This window comes from Phoxinus phoxinus (genome assembly GCF_949152265.1).
Source record: "Phoxinus phoxinus genome assembly, chromosome: 22".
Taxonomy (NCBI): domain Eukaryota; kingdom Metazoa; phylum Chordata; class Actinopteri; order Cypriniformes; family Leuciscidae; genus Phoxinus; species Phoxinus phoxinus.
Window position 1 is genome coordinate 19,833,653 of NC_136897.1, and position 23,431 is coordinate 19,857,083.

Sequence of the window (23,431 nt, forward strand, 5' to 3'; positions counted from 1 at the left end):
ATCAGTGGTCACGGTCCATTTCCGCTGCACAAACGCTCGCGGATGTTTTCCTGATTAAAGCGGCAGATAGAGCGCGTGTGGGCGGGATGAGCGAGTCAAGTGCAGCCTTTCACTGGTGATGCGGGGTAAGTGTTGAAATGTTTACCCTGCAAAACAGAGTGGATTTAGGAATATTCACGCGATACTGCGGAAATTAGCTGTTCTCGTTTACCAGGACCAAATAATGCTTTATTTAAAAATGCTGACAATGTCATAAAGGTTTTCCCCTCAAGACTATGAAAGAGATGACGGAGGGTTGTTACAAATCGTGTTTAAATGTCTAACTTAAAGTTCTTTCTTACGTTAGCCTATAGCCTGTTTCAAACTATGATATTTGCACTATCTTATTCAAATTAGCTTAATTACAATCGTTTCGAAATACCTAAACGATGTAAATGATTGTAAAGTAGCCTACAATTTGTCGTTGTTATTTACCTCGCTACTCGCTAGAATGAAATGTAAAACTAAAGGAAAATATTTTAAAGCTAAAATGCCTATAATCTAATAAAATGTATTTGATCTAAATTTTATTCCACTCCATCACCACAACCATTATAACATTTAAATAATAGGCTATATATGGCACATTTGAAAACAGCAAATGCAGCCGGAATAAATGTAGAATACATAAAACATGTATGGTTGTTATATAGGCTATGTTATATATAGTATTTAATAAATCAAACAAGAGAACCTGCTTATTCAAATGATAGTTGTCATTTAACATCCATGAACATGATCACAAATCAAATCTATAATCCATACGTGAAATTTTACATTCATTTTACTGCACATTTAGATGAGATCTCAATATCAGCTCAAGTTTGTTTTAAACATCATGTTGCTTATTTATAATTATGGCTGAATGAATCAAAGTATAGACTACTGGACTGAAGAAGTGTTATTTAATTCTCACCACAGAACTAGCCCTTTAAGAAGCATTTACTACTGTGTAGTTTTATTTACTCATTTATTTTTATACATGCATATTCATAAAAATATGATGCCGACTTCTTAAACATGAACTACAAATGTTCTCCTAAATCTGCATGTCACTCCAAATCAAGCTGTTCAAATATGTCCAACAGGATATTACCTCTATTGAATGTTTAACCAAATACACTGAACCAAATCTTTTAGTAAAGAACGAGAGGTGATAATGTTGGCTTTGTATTATGTGAAAGCACCTGAGCCAGACACAAGAGGCTAAACCAGCTGCTGTTTCCGCTAGCTCTCCCAATTTTGTTTAAAGAAAAAACTCAACAATTATTTACACTCCAGAGAGCCAGAGGTCAGGCAACAGAGTTTGGAGAATGAGCACCTTGCATCTGCTGCATGCTCCAAGGTGGAGAATGTGACATGAGTGATTTTTGCCATACACCCTTTTGGTGTTAAATGAGATCTGACCTGGGCAAGGGTTCACTATAGCTGCGAAATCAGACTTCTTCCAGAGCTTGGTTGTTTTGTTTTGGCAACATTTTCATTTCATATTAATACATGTTAAGGTTTTTAATTGTTGTCATCCAGCATTGTATTTGTAAATAGCACTTCATAAAAATTAGATCTCTCAGACAGATGCCCGTCTTCTTGTAAGAACTTCAAAACTCTTCTGAAACAGAACGGCTGTCAGAGCTCTGATAATTATTTAGATCTGCCGCATACTTGTGGTAAAGCAGGCTGAAATGCTCCCTTTTAAATACCCCACTTTAAACTGACCAAAATTGAGCGAAGAATAATCCCTGTCAGTTGTAGTGGTCTGCCTCACATCAGCCTGGAGAAGCTTTAATACGACTGTGCCACATTCGTTTCTGTAACATAAACTAACTCGATTCATTCTCCCATAGCCCGAAAGTGCAACTTAGCCGAATTTAACTGAGGCATTACAGCCGGCGGGCATGTGACCACATAATTTCTCCCCAAAATGCCCCACACTTCCTCTCTGTGTTATCATTATGCCTCTCAATGAGACACTTGAAAGCCTCTGCCGTTCTGAGGCCGGAGTGCTGAACTCTGGAGCTGTTCGCACTGATTGGGCTTCTTCCAAATGAGGCCATGGTCTATATCAGGCCCGTTTGACGACATAACAAGCCTGTTAATATTCGGAGGAAATGCTGGGGGTCACAGAGCTCGCAGCCGTTTGACCTTCGGGGTTCAGAGGGCAGAGAACCGAGGGGTGGCACATGGCAGAAAGAAAGCCCTAATGATTTAGATATCTGTTACACACTCAGCAGAAAGCCAATCTCCTCTTATTAAGCGTCTGCCCTGAGAGAGTCCAGCGTCTGTCCGCTAAATAATAAACCAAACTTTGTGGAGAGCCGGGGCCAATTTGAATCGGCATCACCAAAATGTCCTCTCAAATGACAGATAATGAAAGACAGTTGACCACCATCGGTGTGTGGTACGACGGCCATTCGTATTCTTTCCCTTTAAAGACCTATAGTTGGTATACAGTAGGTTGTGGAGGGAATGTCAAATATTATGGAAGATTATAGAGTCTTTTGGACACGTTTGTTTATTTGCCTTGCGCTCAAAGCACTCTTGCACTTCAGAGCTTAAGGAGGGCGCTTCTGACAATGAGGGCTGTCACAGAAGTGGGATCAAGTGAGCGTTTGCTGAAGTTCGGCTGAAAACGGACCATCTTATTTGCCGATGCATGGAGTGGTGCTCAATTTCATCAAAATAATTTTGTACACATGAGCTTTACAAAACCGTGTCCTTGGAAAAGACTTTCAAAAGCAATTTCCGTCTTGTACTACTGCATGTAAACAGAGTAATTGTATTTGGGAAACTCCCTGTGCCAGCTGAACACAATCTTTGCACAACGTTTTTTTTTTCTTTCTTCTTTTTGGCTGGGGGAGAATTGGATTACAGTTTTAATTTCATGTTTGATTATGATATCGAAAATGATAAGCTGAATGTGTATTGTTAGATCTGGGGACAGATGATACAGATGAGATTCGAATCACTCGTTGCATTGAAAATTGAAACATGAAACTTTTTTGGGAAATGTACAATATACTAAATACTAGTTTTTTAAATTAACTTGTGGGTCAAACCGTTGTTATTTGGGGACACTGACTCTACTCTTAAGTTACAGCCCAAGTGTTTCCTTATGGTCATTGGGGTTGCTTACATAGAAAATGGCTGGTTTCGTATGTATGGTAAAGGACCAGATGTTTGCATTTGCAAGCCTCAACCCTAAATTTGTTGCATCTGGCGCTGGGCTTCTCTGTTTATGCCGAACTGAAAGGTTGCGATTATAGATGTTTATTCACGTCACAAGGATTTGATCACACTACAGTGTGAAACACTTCACAACTGCTCATGTGAATGGGGGTCACGGAGAGTTTAAAGGCCTGATGGGAAAAGCTTATTGGCTAATGGAGGCATAGATATGCCCATTCATAAAGTTCTGGCAAAAAGTCAACAACATTTTAAACTTTTTTTTCAAGTATCTTTTGCAGGTGGAATATTCCACTTCACGTGACCCACTTATTTAATCAGCTCTGGTACCCACACTTATGACCTCATAGCTAGTCCAACAGCTTTAAAACATCTCAGTATGTCAGATCATTTCGTTTTAACCTATTTGTGTCATCAGTGGTTATTATAGAGCAGGGGTCTTCAACCTTTTTCAGGCCAAGGCTGCTTATCCACTTGTTAAATACGGAGATGGAGCCGAGTCCACCTGTAACATATTGCATAAAAGTGAGCATTGCAATTTAACCCTGACCTATAAAAACATATTTAGTCCCATATTAATTTAGATACTGTATAATGTTAAGCTTTTCCTATATATTCCTATTTTCCTAAAAGTTTTTCCTAAATAGGTAAATATACCCCAGAGGTCTGGGGTCCGAATTTTTTTTCTTTTCTTTCTACAATACAATAAGCATCTTAAGCTCACCAATGCTCCAAAAACAATAATATAGTGAAATATTATTACAAATTTATATATATACATTTATATTTAAAAATGTATTTAATTCCTGTAATGGCAAAGCTGGATTTTCAGCATCTTTACTCCAGTCTTCAGTGTCACATGACCCTTCAGAAATCATTCTAATATGCCGATGTGGTGCTCAAGAAACCTTTTTTTTGGTCAAATTTAGTGCTGAAAACAGTGGTAAAGCTTTATACTAAGGTTCCATTTGTTCACATCAACTACATTAGTTAACATGAACAAACATTACAAAAAATACTTCTAAAGTATTTATTAATCTTAGTGATTTTTCATTTAAACATTTTCTAATGCACTAAATCAAAAGTTGTATATGTTTTATTTAACAAATATTATTTAACAGATCTGAGCTTAGATGAACTAACAACGAATAAATGTATTTTTATGGACCAATAAACACTGTAACAAATGTATTACTCATTGATAGTTAATTTTAGTTAATGCATTAACACACGTTAACTAATGGGACATCACTGTAAAGCGCTACCAGAACAGTTATGCTGCTTTATGTATTATGGAAACCATAACACATCAATTATTTGAAATAAATCATTTCTAACATTTTAAATGTCTTTACTGTCAAAAACAGAAAAGAAAGAAGAACAAATTCTTACTGACCACAAACTTTTGAACTGAATATAGACACATGCACATAAAACAGAAAGTCCCTAAAGGATTACTTCAGGGGCATCACTGGGACCTTGCTCCCCTCTGCAAAAATCTTCTTGAACTGTGAGGAATGTAACTTCTACGACCCTATACTGCGAGACTGAAGACCACCAATAACACACAGCGATGCCTGCATCACCGCTAGGCCACACAAAGACATGACTTACTAAAACATTCCAATGCAATTAAAGCATCTTCTGCATGGCACGTTTCACTGAACCACTGGGGGCTTGTTAAGAAGACCGCAGGGCTTTTACTGAAATCACAGTCCGTTCACATCTGTGACCGCTACACTGCATATGATCACCATGAGATAAGCTCAAATATGACACTCAGCAGATCCACCTGGACTCCCCTGACACCGCAATTATAAAACCACTTGCCCTCCCTAAAGACACATAGAATTAAATCCTATTGGACTCAGAAATTATTTTAAGCCCAGTGACAGTGCGGTAAACATGTATAGAACTGGAGGGAAAAGGCTAAATAAAATTGGCAAAAATAATGTCTTCTAAACATTAGAAATTTTGTAGACGCTGTCCTTTAAAAAAAGCATTAAAAAATAATAAAATAGTGTAAAAAAGTGTTTGATTACATCACCTGTACTGTTCAGAACCAGTGTTGGAAGTAACGCATTACGAATAATCGTTTTTAAATTAACGAGTGAGGTAATGCTTTTACATTTCTGAATTAAAATCTGAGATACTTTTTCTTCTCCTGCGTCATTTCACTTTTGGCAAAAACAACTTTTTAAAATTTTATTTTAAAAAACAAAACAAAAAACAAGTCCAGCCCAGGTGAGAAAAGGTAATGCAAAAGTTACGCAACACGTTACTTTCAATAAAAAGCATCTAACACAATTAGTTACATTTTAAGGAAATAATGCAATATTGTAACGCATTACTTTAAAATAAATTTTCCCCAACACTGATCAGAAAACTTTTGAAATGTTAAAAACAAGATTTTAAAAGTAAATCCGTATCCACTACAAAACTGATCCACTTAAAAAAAAAAAAAAAAAAATCTATGGAGCCGACGTGCCTGTTTTTTTCTCTAGGATTTTTTGGCGAGGAGAATGACCAGCATTGCTTTAGCCATCTGCCATCCACAAGCTGAACAATAACACACACTCTGAGGACATCGGACAGATGTCTCTGTGGATGAAGAGTACATTTTAAATGTAAGTATCGTCTTCTTCATATCTGCAAATCTAAACTGTGCATTTGGAAATACTACCCGTCAAAAGTTTAGACACAATTAATGAATGTTTCTTATGCTCCTTTTCCTCAAAATAATTTTAATTATTTGGAATAATTAAAAAATATATATATTTTTAGTAAACATACTAAAAACAATAAAACAAATTACATTTTTTTTTACTAAGATAAATAAAGTTTTGGGTATACTTTGTATTTTATTTCAATTATTTTGGGGAGTAAATAATTCCCCCAAATAATTATGAAATAAAATACATTTTGTAGAAATAAAATACACTTTAAAAAAGTGAGACTCTTCAAACTCGCAGTATATACTTTGTATTTTATTTCTACAAAATGTATTTTAATTATTAAGTATACCCAAAACATATTTTGTTTTAGTTTTTATATTGTAGTTGGATCAAATATTGAAGTAAAAATGCTGTAATTATGCAAAGTTTCATATTTTTCATGAATTTAATTATATATATAAAAATTGGATAATAATTAAAAAGTAGATGTGTCCAAACATTTCTGTAAATGTAAGTTTTACAACTAAATAATTAAAATACATGGTAAATAAATCACCCAACTTGCCCTCAGAACCCATGAATAGAGATGTTAGGGTTTTCTGGTAATGTCCTAATTTTACATACATTTCATTGTTTTTTGGGTAGCACTTTATTTTACAGTCCCCATGTACATACTATGTACTTATTATAGTAATTTTGCAATGGGTAATAACCCTGAACATACCCCTTAACCTAACCTGAACCCATGTAGTTACCTTATATTACCCAGTACTTTCTAAGGTACAGTAAGTACACAAAAGTGCACTTACTGTAAAATAAAGTGAAACCATTTTTTAAAAAGGGCTTAACCACCCGATTACTTCCAAATCAGTCATACTCCATCTTTCTGAAATGGCACTGCTTTTTCTGATGTTAACTAACTGCTAAAACAATGTTTGCTAAACACTGCTGTGCACAGACAAACAAACTGGTGGCAGGAACAAGTTAGGCCTGATATACGAGCCTCTTCTGCAATTCCTCTCAGAGATAAACATCATTAATATGCTACAAAGTACTTAGGGGGGACATTGGGTGCTACTTTGCTTGGTTTACCGGGAGGCAATGAGCTGTGGCGTTCTCTGCGCCGTGTGGGATACGTGGCAGATGTCGATGACAAAATCTGCATTTTCATGTTGAGAGTGGAACCCTTCCACATACTCCAACAATAACAAATACCTACTCAAATATGGTTTTACCCCAAATTATTTGAAATGTATGTCATGCCGTTAAGATTTATGCGGTATCGTGCTTAACGTTAAAGACCAAAGGGAAGAAAGTAAACACAAAAAATGTGAAATTGGTTGAGGCCACATTTTTTACAGTAATTGTTTGCTTATGGACAATTGTTTTTGAACTATAGGCTATATTGTCTATATCTCCTCTCCAAATTAGCTATTAAAAAAAGACTGCATTTTGTTTATAGCAGCTATTGTGCTGTACATTCTAGAGCATAACATTTATTTTGATACTGATGTCATAAGTGGAGCAGATGTACCTGCCAGCCCTTTCCACTGAGAAGCAAGCAACAGACGCATTTTCTGGGATTTCTATCTCCACCTGGTGGCTCTCTGCATGTTCACCTCCAATCCTCGTAAATCAGGTCAAGACAAGAGACGGTGAAAACGAGTCCTTGCTCTTAAAATCTATTGGAAGCCACTAGGAAGTAAAGAAAAAACACAAAGATAATTTACACAGAGCAAAGATTTCATAAGTTCAGTAGAATACTACACACGTCCCCTTACACATACACACCGTTCCAAATAACGCTCAGACTATATTTGAACTATACGTCAGAGTCCGGCAACACGAATAGAGTATTAACAATGTTGACCTTGGCTTGGTTCATGAAAATGATTTGGTCGGAGCCGTCGGCTGGACTCGCTGGTGTTTTGGCTTTAGCTGTGTATTAAAGAACAAAAGCAAAAAAGTGCAGCTCGGCTCCCAGTGGACAATGTGGTTCTAAATGGGGGGATTGTGTGCGAGTCGAGAGTTTCTCCAGGGCATCAGACCTGAATGGTACAGTAGCATGAGCCCATTTAAAAGTAATTACCACAGCATGTTCCAGGGAACGTGTGTAGCCCTGCCATTCCACATGAATGGTGGAAGAACATGTTACCAAAACTGACTTTTGTGTGCCGTTATGGCATGGGAACAGACTTCATATACATAATGAGCAACTCACTGCATTTAGAAAAACAAAGTATGCATAGGGCAATAAATCCTAATACAAAAGGTGAAATATAAACGGCAATAGGGCATTTCTGCAAACACATGACATGGATGTTAATACAAAACATCTTTTGTGAGTCAGAAAACAGAGTGCACTACTACAAAAGTATCATTCACTGCCATGAAACAGTGGATGCATTTAATTGTTTGAACATATAAAAATAAACCACAACAAAGCAACACACATTTTGTACAAATAAAAACCTGAAATAGTTCCATTGTTTCGATTCGGAAAGGTGGATACGAGATTTACATTGGTAACTAAAACACTGCAATTTATGAGCACAGTAAACCTGGTTAAGAATGTACATACTCTATTACCAAAATAAAACTCATGGCATGATGGTATGGATCTTTAAAATAGCTGCTTAATAATAATAACAACAGTAATAATGTAACATTTCGTATTGATGAGAGCAGTTGCCCTTGATTTGATGAAAACAATGAAGACAAATTTTGCTAAGACAAAAAAAAAAAAAAAAAGGAACCATTGCCCAATGTTAATGATAGAAGTGTCCTAAGGGGCTCACAGACTGATAAACGATTTAAAACAAAACCTCTTAAGAATTATACAAGTATAAAAGGCTACAAACATTAATAAATTACATCACTGACACAGAAAACACTTCACAAGGTGCTAGTAAAATAACTTTTAAAATCCATCAGGGGTATTTTAGCTCAAATGTCAGGCTGGTCGTAGAAACACAGATTTTTTTTTTTTTCCTTATCCCCCATCATAAATGAATCATAATACACATGGTTTTCTGCATGTAAGGCCATATGAGAATAAATGTTACACTGTGTATTTTGTTCTCCAGGCAACACCTTTTGTCTAATGTAACAAAATGAAATGAAAACAAAACAATGGTTAAAAAAGTACAGCTATTGTGCATCTAACAAAACAAATGAAAAAGGTAATGACTATTTCTATATCTTTATATATATTTTTGTTTGTAATTAGCAAAAACTAGTAAAAATGTTTAATGAAGTATTAAGGAAAAAAGGATACAAAAAGTAGTCATTTAAAAAGCTATATACAGGCTACATTCTACATACTGTACTGTGAAGCAATATAAATGCATATTTCATTCTAGGGTAATTGGTGCTGCCTGTGAAACAAACAGAAGAGAGAAAGTATCCCCATGTAGTGAAATGTCATGGATGAGGCTTATCATCAGTGCTAGAGATCCCATTTATGTAGTGTTTCGTTGCTTTTGGCAAGTGTTTTGTAACGTATCATGGAACCGTAATAAGAGCTACATTGTCAAACAATAAAATAATGTCAAAACCAGGATGATGTAAATCTGATCATAGTATCAATGTCTAAAAATGACAAAACAATATATAAATAAAAATGTCAAAGATGTGGTAACAATTCAGTAAAAGTTTAGTTGTGACATTGTATTTCATGTGATACATTGAATTGCTAGAACAACAAGGGGAAATAAGATATTTTAACCATGTAATTAAGTGGAAATATGGTTTGTTATCGATATGCATGTTTAATGTTTTTCCCCACAAAAACAATTTTTTCCTATATCTGTGATAAAAAAAAAACTACAGTTGTCATTTTATAGTTGTAGCTGTTGAGACAACATTACTAACAATATGAGTTCATATTTGTGCTTCACTGATGTTTTGTAAGTGCCTTCTGGCTTTTCTCAAGCTACCTATGGCATGTACAATTATATTAGATTAATAAATATTATCTGTGATAGTGCTTAGCAAACAGAAAAGTACTTTTTCAGTTGTCCCGTGTAGGTAATGCATATAAAAATGCTTTTTTGCTTAAAGAAAGTAAATTCCAAATGGGGGATTTTAAAATCACCCAGGCAGTTAGTGAAAATCAGTAATACTTGTAAAAAAAGAATAAAAAAAGAAAAAAATATGAATAATAATGATAAGCCACATCCAAAAAGCAGTAATGAACTTCTTGTTTGCAACCTTCCACTAACCCTTTCCCTCCCAAAACAATGCATGCAACTGGAATACATGCAAGGGATACTTTCTTTGTCTTGGAATGACTGCTATGTACTGTATCTTATTATATATTAGCAACCCCTGATAAACTGATAGCCATAGTAAAACAAGACAAATTCTTCTTACAAAATATTAATAGCAGGTATTCTGTACATTTTTAGTATCTGAAAGTTATAAAGTAAAAGAAGAGGCAAAAACCTATCTGAGCTATGTTCTTCTTAGAAATTGAAAACTTGTGGGATCCTGTTCGCTTTCCCGTCCCGTTTCAGTCCTTGCTGCTCTCATCCCGGCTCATCGAGGGGGGGAGGGAGGGAGGGATCAGTCCACGGGTCCATAAACATCAGGAGAAAGTCCTCCATTGTCCATGTTACAGCAGGAGCTTGCCGTTACGATGAATCTTTAAGATTTTTCCGAGTCTCTGTTTGGCCGTTGCCATTCCTTTCTTTAGCCGCTTAGCTGTGGGCGAGACAAAGCTAAATGGTTAGCATATGCGACAACAACATCCTTTCGTATCAATACATTATTAAGCCACAGCTGTGTCAATAAATGATTAATGGTGCAGAAATTGCGACTGAGATTGGCCAGTGCAACATAAACAAACCTTTAAAACATGAATTAACAAGAAGATCCTATTTATGTTTTGGCCAAAATCACCTTTGGCGTCCGTCGAGTTCCCACGTTCGACTTTTGCTGGCGGGACAGATGAGGTGTTCTGAGATGATGACGATGATGAAGGCCGCCTCTGGCTGAGGAAGACTCCGGGGGCCATGGGTTGCGAGCCGCCGGCGGTTTTGCCCGTTCCAGTGCTGTACTCGTGGTCAGCCAGGTTGGTCTCGGAGTCTGGGGTGGGTTCTGGAGAGCTGCTGTCCTGAGAGAGTTTGTGAGGCTCCTCTACAGCCACGGGCTTCTTTTTGGTACTCTTTTTCTTCTTCTTAATCTTCTGCTCCTCCTGTAGCGAGAACTAGTTAGTAGGATCATTTAGCTAAATCAGTCTTACAGATGTTTCTATGAAAATGGAAGCTATTAGAGAGGATTCAGAATGTCTTTAACTGTAATGACACTCGAAATGCATGAACTCCCACAAGTTCGGGAAAAACCTGATGATCATGTTCTCCAGCATGATTTGAAAATGATTCAAAGAGCACATTGTGCTTCAAGACACAAGGGAGTTCACGTGGACAATGCCATCAATGTGCGAAATAGTGTAGGACCTAAATATTTCTTAATTTTACATTAAAATCCTTGCAAATGCAAATAAGACATCCACAACATATTAAAAAGTTTTCCTCTGTATTTACTGGGGCTACACTTTTTGGGGGAAAACATCTAACTGCGATTTTTCTGATAAACTTTCATTTGGTTTGCTGCGCTAGTTTGTAGGGCTTCACAATTTGGCAAATTTTATTTAGTTTGAGTATAAAATATATTATTTTTTAATTATTACTTTTATTACTAATTAAAAAATATTAAATACAATTTGAAATAATAATATTGTAATATTTTACTGTAATATATATATATATATATATATATATATATATATATAAATAAAAATAGCATTTAAGAAAAATAATATAATAATTTTCTTTTACAGTACAACTGTACAATTTCAATACTAATACTGGCTTTCTTAATTTTCAAATGTTAAACCAATTGAGGTTTTATTTTGGCAGAAAACCGCAGCTTCTCTTTTGTTGACAATAGCCGGTTTATAAGCGCTTCTCATTACAAGTTTGGGAAGATGGTTTGTGCATGTTATGTTTCCCAATGCACATTATAAGCAACCCAAACTCAGAGCAGATGCAGAGATGAGTTTGTGGGGAGCAGAATTTACTGAGACACCAAAAATACAAGATCATGAGCCACTCGCATGTAAACAACAACAACAACAAGCAGTGCAATGTTTCACTCTGAAACACTCAGCGCATGTATTTATTTAATTAATTTGCAGCCTCTGCGACTTGATAAATTAATCGTGCAGCCCTAGAATTTACTTCATTTAGAAGTAGAAAATAATAAATAATTTAAATTACGAGGCTTTTTGCCTATAATTTCTGCAAATGCAGACAATCACAAAGTTGCTTAATACTGGCTTATTAAATAACCCATCCAATGTGACCGTTTGTCACAATTTCTTAATATCAGTTAATGATATGTGAACATTTTGGCATTGCATTGAATGAACCGCTTCATTATGAGCTTAAAGCGTTAACCTGATGAGACAATTTAGCTGCCGCAGCTGCCAGTCCTGTCTCTATGGACGCCACACGTGCCCCCTCCCGAGCTGGTCTCTCCTGTCGTGGTACAGTGGGCCCAACTCGTGCTGCAACAGTATGAATATAATCCCATGTGATTACATTTACATTATAGTCAGACTCCCACCTGAGATTGTAGACTTCACACTACCTGTTGGACTATACGGAGTGTCATCTGTATTTTTCCTTTTTTTCGATCTCGATTTGAAAATTGGGTTGTCCTCCTCAGATTCCAGAGATGGATAAACTGAATAAAATGGAAAAATACAAGATTAAAGAAGGCAAAAGTTAGCTAATTCTACAGATTCCACCATTTCAGTTTCTACTGGAACTTCTCTTTGTCTTGGAGCGCTATGTGTATGGTCTAAAGTCATTAAAGAAAGCAATGTAAATATGTCGAAGCACATTACTTTTAAACAGCTTATACATGAGATACCACCCTATTTTTGCACTCCATAAACTACAGTGCTAAGTATTTTCTCATTGGACAGGATGTTAGCGTGACACAGATGTGTGGCAGCTGTTCCTTGCCCTGCCTCGTCCTGCATGCACCTAGCTTCTTTGAACTCAACCACTCAGGAACACGCAATTTCCAACAATTAAATTATCAAGAAAAAGAAAAAAAATGTTTACAGAAAGGAGGAATGCTAGTGTGCCTGATAAAACGCTCTCTTAGTGTGAGTCCAAACGGGAATGTGCGTGCTAGTAATGACTAATTAGGGTATCAGATCAAAAAGCATTTAAAACAACAGTTTAAAACTCATGCTAATGGATTATTAACAGGCTTCTAATGGTCTTGCTGTTCTTGGAAGGGGTTCACAAAAGCTATAAAAGAGACCATTCAAAAAGGGGGATTGAAAAGTTCTAGCTGAGAGTAAACACGCCTGTCACTGTGCCGTGAATGAGAACCCTTAAGTCAAAATCAAACTCTAATCAGAACGTTGATAGAGCAGATTTACACTGTTTTGCTTTGCTCTAAGGACACCTGGGCAATTCCAAGTCATCACGAAACATCCTTGACAAATTGTCTCAGAGGAACTAATTGGTCTAGATAATAGTGCAAACAAGCTATCCAAGATTAAGGTACGAGAGGACTACAATCTGTTCTCCAAATGGGTTCTTAAAGGGATAGCTCACCCAAAAATTAAAACTCTTGTCATCATTTACTCACCCTCATGTCATTCAAACTAGGGCTGCATGATATATCGAAATATCGAGTATGTACAAATCGCTATATGCATATCGCAATGGCATGAGATACAGTGCTATGCATAAGTTTAGACACCCATGCTAAAGTTGACTAAAAAGAGGAATAAAAAATCATCTTTTGGAAATTGAACTTAATGCCTTAATTAAAAAAAATAGGAAAAATCCAACCTTTAAGGACACCAATTTTCTTTGTGAATGAATAATGTATCGTAAATAAATAAATGTTCTTCCTTAAAATACAGGGTGCCTAGAGGCAGGCAGATTTTTATTTTTAAAGGCCAGTTACTATATGGATCCAGGATACTCTGCATCCTGATAAAGTTCCCTTGCCCTCTGGAATTAAAATATCCCCACATCATCACACACCCTTCACCATACCTGGAGATTGGCATGGTTTTATTTCAGTTAGCCTAATAGCTGGTTTGATTTGCATTGAGAGATGATCTTATGGAAAGTACTCCATGCCAATCTCCAGGTATGGTGAAGGGTGTGTGATGATGTGGGGATATTTTAGATGATGTGGGGATATTCAGTACAGAACCTATTTGTACTACTGTAGAAGTTTGGTACCATTCCGGGCATTATTAGTGGAGTAATTTACAAGATACAACTTTCGGATCCATTAGCGCCTGCACTAAGCCATTCGGCTGATATCTCGAAATAAGATCTAACTTTAATAATGTTCGACCAAGGGAAAAAAAAGTGTCTGTGTGTGTGGGTACTCCAAACCATCCCTTTAATAAAACAACAAAATACAGCTTTAACAAAGATGAAACTATATTTGATTTCTACAGTGAACAAAGTGTTATTTTACATTTAGGCCTAATTATTAATTTCTGTACCTGAATACTACTGTTAGACTTTGTAACTTTGTTATTTAGTATTCACCTCTGCTTGTAATTTGTGTATTTGTTCTTATTTTATTACTGACTGTTCACTTGTTTTAAATAATGTGTGAACTTTATCAGTTAGGCTAGTAGTTTTTGATGTAGTAGCTATCGAATAACTTCAAGTGAGCTTTAGGTAATAAATGAAAAGTAACCCTCCGCCCCATATAAACCATTAATTTTGTGATCCGTTCCACCACTAATGTTAATCTCAACAAAAGACAAAGAAACAAAAACTCACTGTGCTTGACTGAATTACTTTTGTAACTTTAGTAAGAATCAGTGTATCTTTAATTAGTACACTGAAGAGACTAAGCAGTTTTAGTTTTACATTTGATTATTCAATTTCTGTTTTATACTTAAAGCATTGTCGTATCGCATATCACATTATTTTACGGATTATCGCATATAAAACATTTTTTCAACATCATGCAGCCCTAATCCAAACCTGTATGACTTAACTACTTCTGCATTTTGGGGTTCAAACAATATTAAACCCCTTGAATGAACAATTTTTGACAAATTAAATTTTTTAAAATATATTTTGTGTTCCCCAGAAGATATTACTTTTGGGGGTGATCTATCGCTTTAAGCACAGTTAAAGAATCCGTTTGAAGAACTTACCATAATCAGAATCCTTAAAGCATGCGTCCATGTGGTCCTGGTCATCATCGAACATGTCCGAACTGTCCACGCTGCTGCTCTTTTGCGTCTTTTTGGGCAAGCGTTTGGCTGGTCGCTTGCTGTTCCCTCCTGCTCCGGCTGCGCCGCTCGGCTTCTTGCTGGCTGAGCTGCTGTGAGAGTTGTTCTTAGCTTGGCTATTGCTCCAGGATGGTTGCAGACAAGAGTCTGATGACTGCAGGTTAGCCATGGACAACATGCCCTGGATGGCCTCCTGTGTGCTGGGGGATGCAGGTGGCTGACTGTAAGTCCATCAATGAGAAATACACAACACACACGCACATTACTCCAAGTGTCAGTGGGAATGAGAAGCGATTCGAAATTTTAGGAATTGAGTCGGGTGATGGGGAGCAATGAGAATGGAGATGGACACTTAAAGGTGAAGTGTGTAATTTTTGCACCACTAGAGTAGCAGAAAGATTTCTCAGATGAACAGTCCCAAGCAGACGCCACTGGTCAGGTTAATGATGATATATATATATACGTTTCCAAGCTGCAAATTTAAATTTATACTAAAACTCTGAATATCATGAAAAGCTATTAGCAAATAAAGCAGTATTACCAGGCCAAATAATTCCGTCTCATGACTTGAAGCACATTTATCAATTTAATATTAAGCAAATGTCTTTCCATTGCAACTAATTCTCATGTTTACTTGCTGAATTAAAAAAATGCATGCAAATATGTTCATTTTAGTTGCATTATTAAATTTTTATTTGCATCTTAGTGTTTCAATTCAGCATTTTTTTTGCAATATCCCCCCAAAATGCCCACTGGCGATATCCCAAAATCTGCATAAAAATAGGATGGAAACCCAGTTTTCAAGGAAATACTAATAGTTTACTTAGTCGACTGTGCATATTAAAAATCGTAAATTAAAAAAAAAGTTGTATACAATATTTTACTTATTACAGTATAACATTTTAATATTCAAAACATTACACATCACCTTTAACCCACCATAGAAATGGTTGATGTCAATCATGGCCAGAGCTTTTCCACTGCAGCTGATGTATGGCAATGTCATGTGGACTTGTTTAAATCTCAGGCAAATGTAATCAACTGAACATTTAAACCTAATGGGTGGGCCTGGAAAACTAACCTGAAAATCCTAGTTAAGATTCAATCCAAGGTGTGTTAACAAAAGGCAAACCAAATTACCTGCATTAATGTCTCTGCTTTCATTCATACTGGACCTTCATTCAACCAAAACTGAACCTGTTCTGTCTTATAATTACATCTGCTCATTCAATAAACCACCAATCTGCACATCTCCCTCTTGCCTTTCTAACTTACCTGTCACTAAACATTCATTCCCCATAAAAAGTTAATATCCTCGTCATATAAATCGCTTTCATGTCACAAGAAGATTCTACCGTGTAAACTATTGTGTCCACACATCTGCTTCCAAGCTTGAGGTAACTAGCAGAAAAATACAGATTTAAGGCCCTTTCACACTGGACGCGATTTTGACGCACGAATAATTCGCGCGATTGTTTTATTTTTTGATCAGCTGTTGTGTAATGAGTGCTTACACACCGAACGCGAATGTGCTGCGGCGAAAAAACGACTTTTTTTTTTTTCGCTTCAATGTCGATTTTTTTTTTTACTTTTGCGGCGACAGAAAAGGCTTCAGCCAATCACACACAGTGGATTGTTTATTTGATTGCATGTAAACGTAGCCCTCACCTCAGCAGACTGCCAGACGCTGCTCCGGACCGGTTGGTTCCCTGAAGTTAGTGGTTTGTCTCGTCAGATGCGGTGCCACTGTCTGAACGAGCTCCTCAAATTGTCCCTATTTCGCACGCGAACTATTCGGTTTTTCGTTTCGCTTTTTCGTGTACGCGTCCGGTGTGAAAGGGCCTTTAGCCCGTGCAGATTACCACCTATTAAGTGATTAACCAGTGAGGTGGAACAATGAGTCAAGAGCTTGTTTAATGTGGTCGCAACTGACTGGAGGCATTTCCTCCCCACAATCCTGCAGTCATATGTCAGGTTTAAAAGCACACAAAAAATAATTTGAGAAATTAACATATTTCAACCATGTTTTCCTTCTCATTTTGTGTTTGAGCTGATTTGCAGCTTTCAGCGCAGTGGAAATAGACCATCAAAAATGTGCCCAAAACAGCAAACAGTAAAATGAAGAGGAATGGCCTAAAGCTTTTGCTGTGTTTGACAAATTAATAGTGTAGAGGGATTAAACAAATAATGCCAGCACATGTAAACTGCTTATAAAGAACCGTGCAAACTATTACTTTAGCCATTGTTCAACAGATGAAGAAACGCCTGCGCTCGATGTGTTTACAGTGTGAAGTTTAAAAACTAACAGTTAAGCAAGAAATATGATGCGTTTTAATTCTTTAAGGGTCAGGAACATGCTTCATCATATAAATTGTATGTTCCCTATGGCCCTCAGCCAAACACTGAACATATCCATAATACATACTCTGCCACATTAGCGTGTGTAATGTACAAAACATACCACATGAATCATGAAAATGTATGAACTAGGGATGTGCACAAATGACCAGTCGATGGATTGTCTAAACAACTAGTTGCTTAAGAAAGCCTTGTATAATTACACTAGTTTAGGGTCATGTACACCAGATACTAGTCACGATTTTTCCCACAAGACACATTCTTGTGCTCAAAAACAGATGGACGGAGCAAAACGGTATAGAACAGAATGCGAAGCTAAGTATTTTAAAACTGTTTTAACTCGGCCAAAAATGTTCATCTACATGTATATACGCATTTAAAACATTGAAAAAATATAACGCAGATTGAAGATATTCAAATCAACAAAAATATGGAATAAATATTTAGGACTTATTTGTCACAAAACTATCAAAGTCTACACAAAAACAAAAGGCTATGGATTATATTATGAAATGTATATTAAAGCCGACGTTGCCCTAGAGGGGATGTTTCTCGGAACGGTTTACCATCCTGATAGTCTCAGCATTCCATTCCATGTTAAAATTATTTTGGAGAAGTTGCATCTCAAAATTATTATTTTCTAAATATTAAAGCGAAAGCTAAAATTAAAGTAAATAACCTATTCAGCCTTATTAATTGACTTGGCTAACTCATGCCTTTCAAACACCAGGATATGGATAACAATGTGCATACCTGTTGTTACTGTAGTCAATGCCGCCCACTTGTTTGCTGGCCTGTAGGAGATCCAGAATCCCAGCTGAACTGCCCCCTTTCTTCTTGGAGACCTTGGAGTTACGACCTTTGACCTCTGTCTTGGCCTCCGTGTCTATGTGGAGCGATTCTTCATCTGATGAATCTGGATTCTGAAATAACAATGGGGGGGAAAAAACTGACATGAAGTACATAATGTAAATGTATCAAAATATACACAAGAAGCTGAACTGATTTGCATGAGCGATATTCATTCTATATACAGGATTTTTCTTAGGTTTGTGAGTTTTTTATTGGTATATCCTGTAGCCTTTTGTAACCCCTCACATAGTTCGCCTGGGCCTCTGTCATGATTAACTTTCTTGTTCTCATTTGATTCAGTCCACAGCTATTTCCCTCATCAGTTTTGAGGTGATATTTGGCTCAGTCTTGCAGCTCGCTCTCTTTGATTTGTGCCGTATGTTGGTTTAAGTCGGAACATTACGGGTGAATTATCGCAAGCCGAGAACATCAGCGCTGCAATGTTTTAAATGCATGCAGAAGGAATTAATCAGCTACTTCATGAAATAAAGATTGGAGATTTGAATTTTGTCCTAATTTCTTCCTGTTTACTGTCAAAATCAGTCTTTTAATGTTTTTACCACGGTCTGATTAAAGAGAAATACTATGGATGTTCTGTTAAATAACACTGGACCAGGACTATAAATGGAGTTGATGCTTACCTTCGTGTCCGACGGTTGTAGCTTTGGCTTTTTCGATGGCAGAATGGGCTCTTTGATGTTTGATAAAACTGTAAATAACGTCAGATGTTCAAGATTATTCTCACATAGCATGAAATGAAAGATTTATTGTTAATCAGTTAAAAGACCAGTGTGTCTAATATAGGCAGGCCCACATGGAATAAGTGGCCATGGATTTCAACATAATCTGAATGCCTGTCACTCACATATTTCTACATATGCGCCACCCAGAGAACAAACACTGCCAAATACAAGCAAAACTCATTAAATTAAATGTATGGTGGCCAGTAACTTTATTAGGAAATGCATTGACCTGAGCTGTTTGCTACTAATTAAATATTCATAAAAAAACTAAACAATTCCACTGTTATTTGGACAAAAAATATTAAAACCATTAAAATAATAATGAAAAACAGTTTCATGGCCAATAAGGAATATCTAAAGTAAATATCTTAAGTAAAATTTTACTTAATTCACTCATCATTGGCAGATATTGCAAAACATTTATTTTGGACCCCACCCCCTTGAGAGGTTGACTAATTTTATTATACTTTCAAATACTACTAAGAATCATTTTGTCGTCCCAAAATCAGTGTAATAAATTTAACAGAAGTCTACTGATTCCATCTGGGCCTGATTATAAAGTATATAATAATTTTTGCTTTCAAATTATGTTTTATTTAATCAGAAAATCACCCTGGCCCAGATCGCATATCATGAAGCCTTACAGGAAAAGTCTCTCTTGACCGCGTTCTTTTTCCTCCTGATTGGGAATTCGTCGATCTTAAGCTCCCCCTCATCAGAGACGTACTCGTACTCGTCTCTCACAGGCTTGGGTTTTTCTTCCTTAATATTCTGTATTGAGCCAAAAACACTCGAATTGGTCTGGGTCTTGACCATCTTTGATCTGAGGAAACCAGATGAAAAGAACATTAGTTGGATTGACAGAAGAGACAACACAGACATAAAATTGCTCAAAGTTAGGGCTGTTGATCATATCAAAGTATTTATTAACATGGGCCTATTTAATAATGCATGCCTGAAATTGTAACTTTAATACTGCACTTACCCCAGCAACTTCTTATTCGACAATGAAAATGCAAATTTATTGTCTTTATGGCTGAGTAGACTTTTGTCAAATTTGTGCTCTTCTTCCATTTTCAATAACGAATCAGGTTTGCTGTTCTGCAAGATGAAAAGAAACACCAAACAATCATCAGTACTTTGAAACTCTTCCCATCTCATTCACTTCTCGGGTCTTCGCTGTCAGCCGCGTCCACTGTGATCAGACGTCAAAGACTAAAGCCATTGCGGCTGATGACCTTGAAGACTATCTAGCAGAGACTTCTCTCCATCTGCAAATGTTTGGCGAACGGCAAAGGAGCACTCGGATCAGGAGACTTGGAGCAACTACAAACATTCCTGGACTGTTTGGCATTGAATTTTCCCCCTTGAACGAAGGCCCTGTAATGCCTTCCGTTCACCAGAATTAAGCTTTTCCTACAAAAGCCATCCCGTGTTATCCAACAATAACGACACAACACGCTCATTTTGATAGTAGAAATGAAGGCATATGTAAATACTTAGCTGGCATGTCTGGGATATGACATAGCATTATAGCATTAGGTAAACTCTGAGGCTGGGTAAAGGGTTCTGCCGCTTTGATGATCCCAGAACAGAGAGAGTGACTGAGCCGCAGAGTTATTTCTGCTGATTGCTTTGATCTAAAACGTGTAAATCACTTTCTGGATGATCCCAAAGCCCTGCTTGCTACTTTTCAACTTGTCGGGGTTTGATATTATTTGCGTGGATTTTCAAAGCCTCTCTCTAGCACTGATCTATGTTGCTATGGAGGAAATCATTACGTTTGCATTACACAAGGTTATTCATTACAATGTGTCCTTACATTGTAAACCTAACAAACGTACCTTATATTTCCATTTGGCCTCCGTCTTGTTCTTATTATGCTCTCGAATCATCTCGAACTTTGCAACGTCATTCGGTTTACTCGTCTCTTTCTCCATGATACTCATCCCAGTTTTTAACAGCTGTGTAATGTGAGAGACAATAACATGTTTTTTTTTCTCAAATGAACAAAAGTGCATACTGGCAGTTCTAGAGCAGGGTGATATATTTACAGTGATTTTATTCACAATGATTTTGCACATGCAGTATCATATTTCATTTATGTTCAGTTCATTTTAATAAATAGATTCAAAATTAATTCAGAAATGTTCCTGCAAGTCACTTTGTGGCATTTTCAATTTATTAACAATGCTTTAGTAAAAAAATATACACTATCGTTTAAATGTTTGAGGTAAGTAAGATTTAATTTTGTAAAGAAATTAATAAATTTACGCAAGGATGCATTAAATGCTGCTCTTTTAAACTTTCTATTCATCAAATGAAAAAAAGATCACCGTTTCCATAAAAATATTAAACTGTTTTCAACATCGATGATAAATAGAAATGTAACAGAGCACCCAATTAGCATATTACAATGATTTCTGAAGGAACGAACATATGACACTGAAGACTGATGCTGAAAATTCAGCTTTGCCATGTTATTTATTAAATATATATATTTATATATAATTATAAAAAGTATCAGATTAATTAAAATAGATTTCTAAAAAAAAAATATATATATATATTTATTTTATTTTTTTTTACAAATAAATGCAGTGTTCTTTTAGCCTGGGAAAACCCAGACCACTCTCAGTTGTAACTGAGTAAGGGTCTGGCAAAGCTCCATAGAAAATTCATTTCCACAGGGGCGTCACCAACGGACGTCGGATAGATCTAAAACCAATCAGAGCGATGAATGACATGACGTATGCAGAGCGACGGAGAAACATCTCGAGACTCTCAGCAATTCTCTGTTTGTGTTAACGAAAATGACAATTTTAAATCGCTTGAAACAGACGCGATAGCTGATTCGAACGAGTGATGTTGTGATGATCCACGGCGACATCCATCTTTGTAATGTACAAAATCTGCGTCACCGTCTCTGCTCTGTCGTCATCGTGTAAAGCCCGCCCCAACGTTTCTGATTGGTGCCGCGATTTCGACGGATTGGAAATGGGTTTCAATGGGCTCTTTGCCAGACCCACTTGCAGAGCAAATCTAAATTTGCCGGAAGTGGTCTGGGTTTTCCCAGGCTAGTGTTCTTTCAAAATCTTAAGACAATTTACCAATCCCAAACTTATAAACGGTAGTGTATGTAGGAAAATATGGCTCTATATGTGCATATAAATGAATTTTATATGCACATATACTATTTTTTGCCTTGAATATTTTTTTATGAAGATTTCTTTTTGCATTTTACTTATTGTATTAAACATTTTGATGGTTGTTCAGTGGAAATTATAATCCACCCTTTTAAGTCATTTCATATGCATAAACTATATATATTGAATATTATACGGATGAAAAAAACATTACTTTTTTGGGCTGGTCCATCTTGTTCAGGATGTCCTTTGCATGGGATTCAAGAGCTGCCAGACTCGAGGGCTTTTTCTCAGGTAAAATACTTTCTTTTGCTTTCTTCCCTTTCTTTTTGCCACCTTCTTTTATTTTGGGTTCCTTCGGTGGTTTGGGTACCTTGGGCATTTTGGGTGGTTTGGGTGGCTTTGTGGCTTTCTTCCTAGCTGGCTTATCTCGTGGCGGGGAGGAGATGTGTGTGGGGGACGTGGGCTCTTCTGGTTCTGATGGAGCAGACGGGGGTTCCTCGGCTGGGGGCTTTGAGTTGCTGGGTTCGCTCTTTATGGCTTTTGTTGCATTCTGAGTTAAAGACACAGTGAAGAAGTTGTCAACCATTACTGAATCTGGCAATAGCTGATTGAACATTTACAAAAACATTCTACATAATAAAAATCAAGATCATATCCGAATAAATGAGAGTAAAGACATCCAACTTAAGTCTGCAACGACTTTGCAGTGTCTCACCTCAGAAATCCGAATCTCTTTGGCAAGGTCTTTAATGAGCTGTGCTGGCTTCATGTTTTCTGGAAGCTCGTCCTCATGCTCTAAAAGAGCCTTTGGAAAAAAAGACAAAAGACGAGAGTCACAGTCAACTAACCTATAATTTAAATCAGTGAAACTAGAGAATATCGAAAATGTCAAATCGAATATTTACCTGTTTTTTAGTCCACGATCTGAATGCTCCATTGACAATTTTGGCACCATGTACCAAGTAAGGAGGTGGCTGCTTGTTCGCCTTATGCAAACCTGCAAAATGTTTAGGAAATTTTGCATCAGAGTCCATTATTCCCATCTGGATCCAAACACTCAACTAGTGCCCTATTAGTAACATAAGATCCTCTCCAGAAAGGGCTGTTTTCTAAATAGGCAAATTGATGAAA

General features: G+C 36.6%; 1 protein-coding gene and 1 long non-coding RNA gene across 3 annotated transcripts in view; one reads left to right on the forward strand and one right to left on the reverse strand.

Moving 5' to 3' along the window:
* Positions 1-21,002, forward strand: LOC306990276. The gene is made up of 3 exons (XR_013795843.1): positions 1-125; positions 5,727-5,849; positions 20,243-21,002. It is a non-coding gene; the product is annotated as an uncharacterized lncRNA (long non-coding RNA).
* The window catches only part of phf2 (PHD finger protein 2), a 27,191-nt gene continuing 12,023 nt past the window's right edge, over positions 8,264-23,431 (reverse strand). The window contains exons 10-22 of one of the 2 annotated variants that reach the window (XM_079596887.1): positions 23,206-23,297; positions 23,016-23,105; positions 22,512-22,850; positions 20,996-21,115; positions 20,137-20,252; positions 19,796-19,974; positions 19,050-19,117; positions 18,310-18,479; positions 15,121-15,419; positions 12,552-12,647; positions 12,359-12,468; positions 10,800-11,094; positions 8,264-10,601 (exon numbers count right to left, since the gene is read on the reverse strand). In XM_079596887.1, coding sequence (XP_079453013.1) covers positions 10,513-10,601; positions 10,800-11,094; positions 12,359-12,468; positions 12,552-12,647; positions 15,121-15,419; positions 18,310-18,479; positions 19,050-19,117; positions 19,796-19,974; positions 20,137-20,252; positions 20,996-21,115; positions 22,512-22,850; positions 23,016-23,105; positions 23,206-23,297 — 2,063 coding nt within the window. In that variant the 3' untranslated portion in view covers positions 8,264-10,512. The remainder of the gene's footprint in view (positions 10,602-10,799; positions 11,095-12,358; positions 12,469-12,551; positions 12,648-15,120; positions 15,420-18,309; positions 18,480-19,049; positions 19,118-19,795; positions 19,975-20,136; positions 20,253-20,995; positions 21,116-22,511; positions 22,851-23,015; positions 23,106-23,205; positions 23,298-23,431) is intronic. The other variant, XM_079596888.1, reaches the window with a different exon arrangement.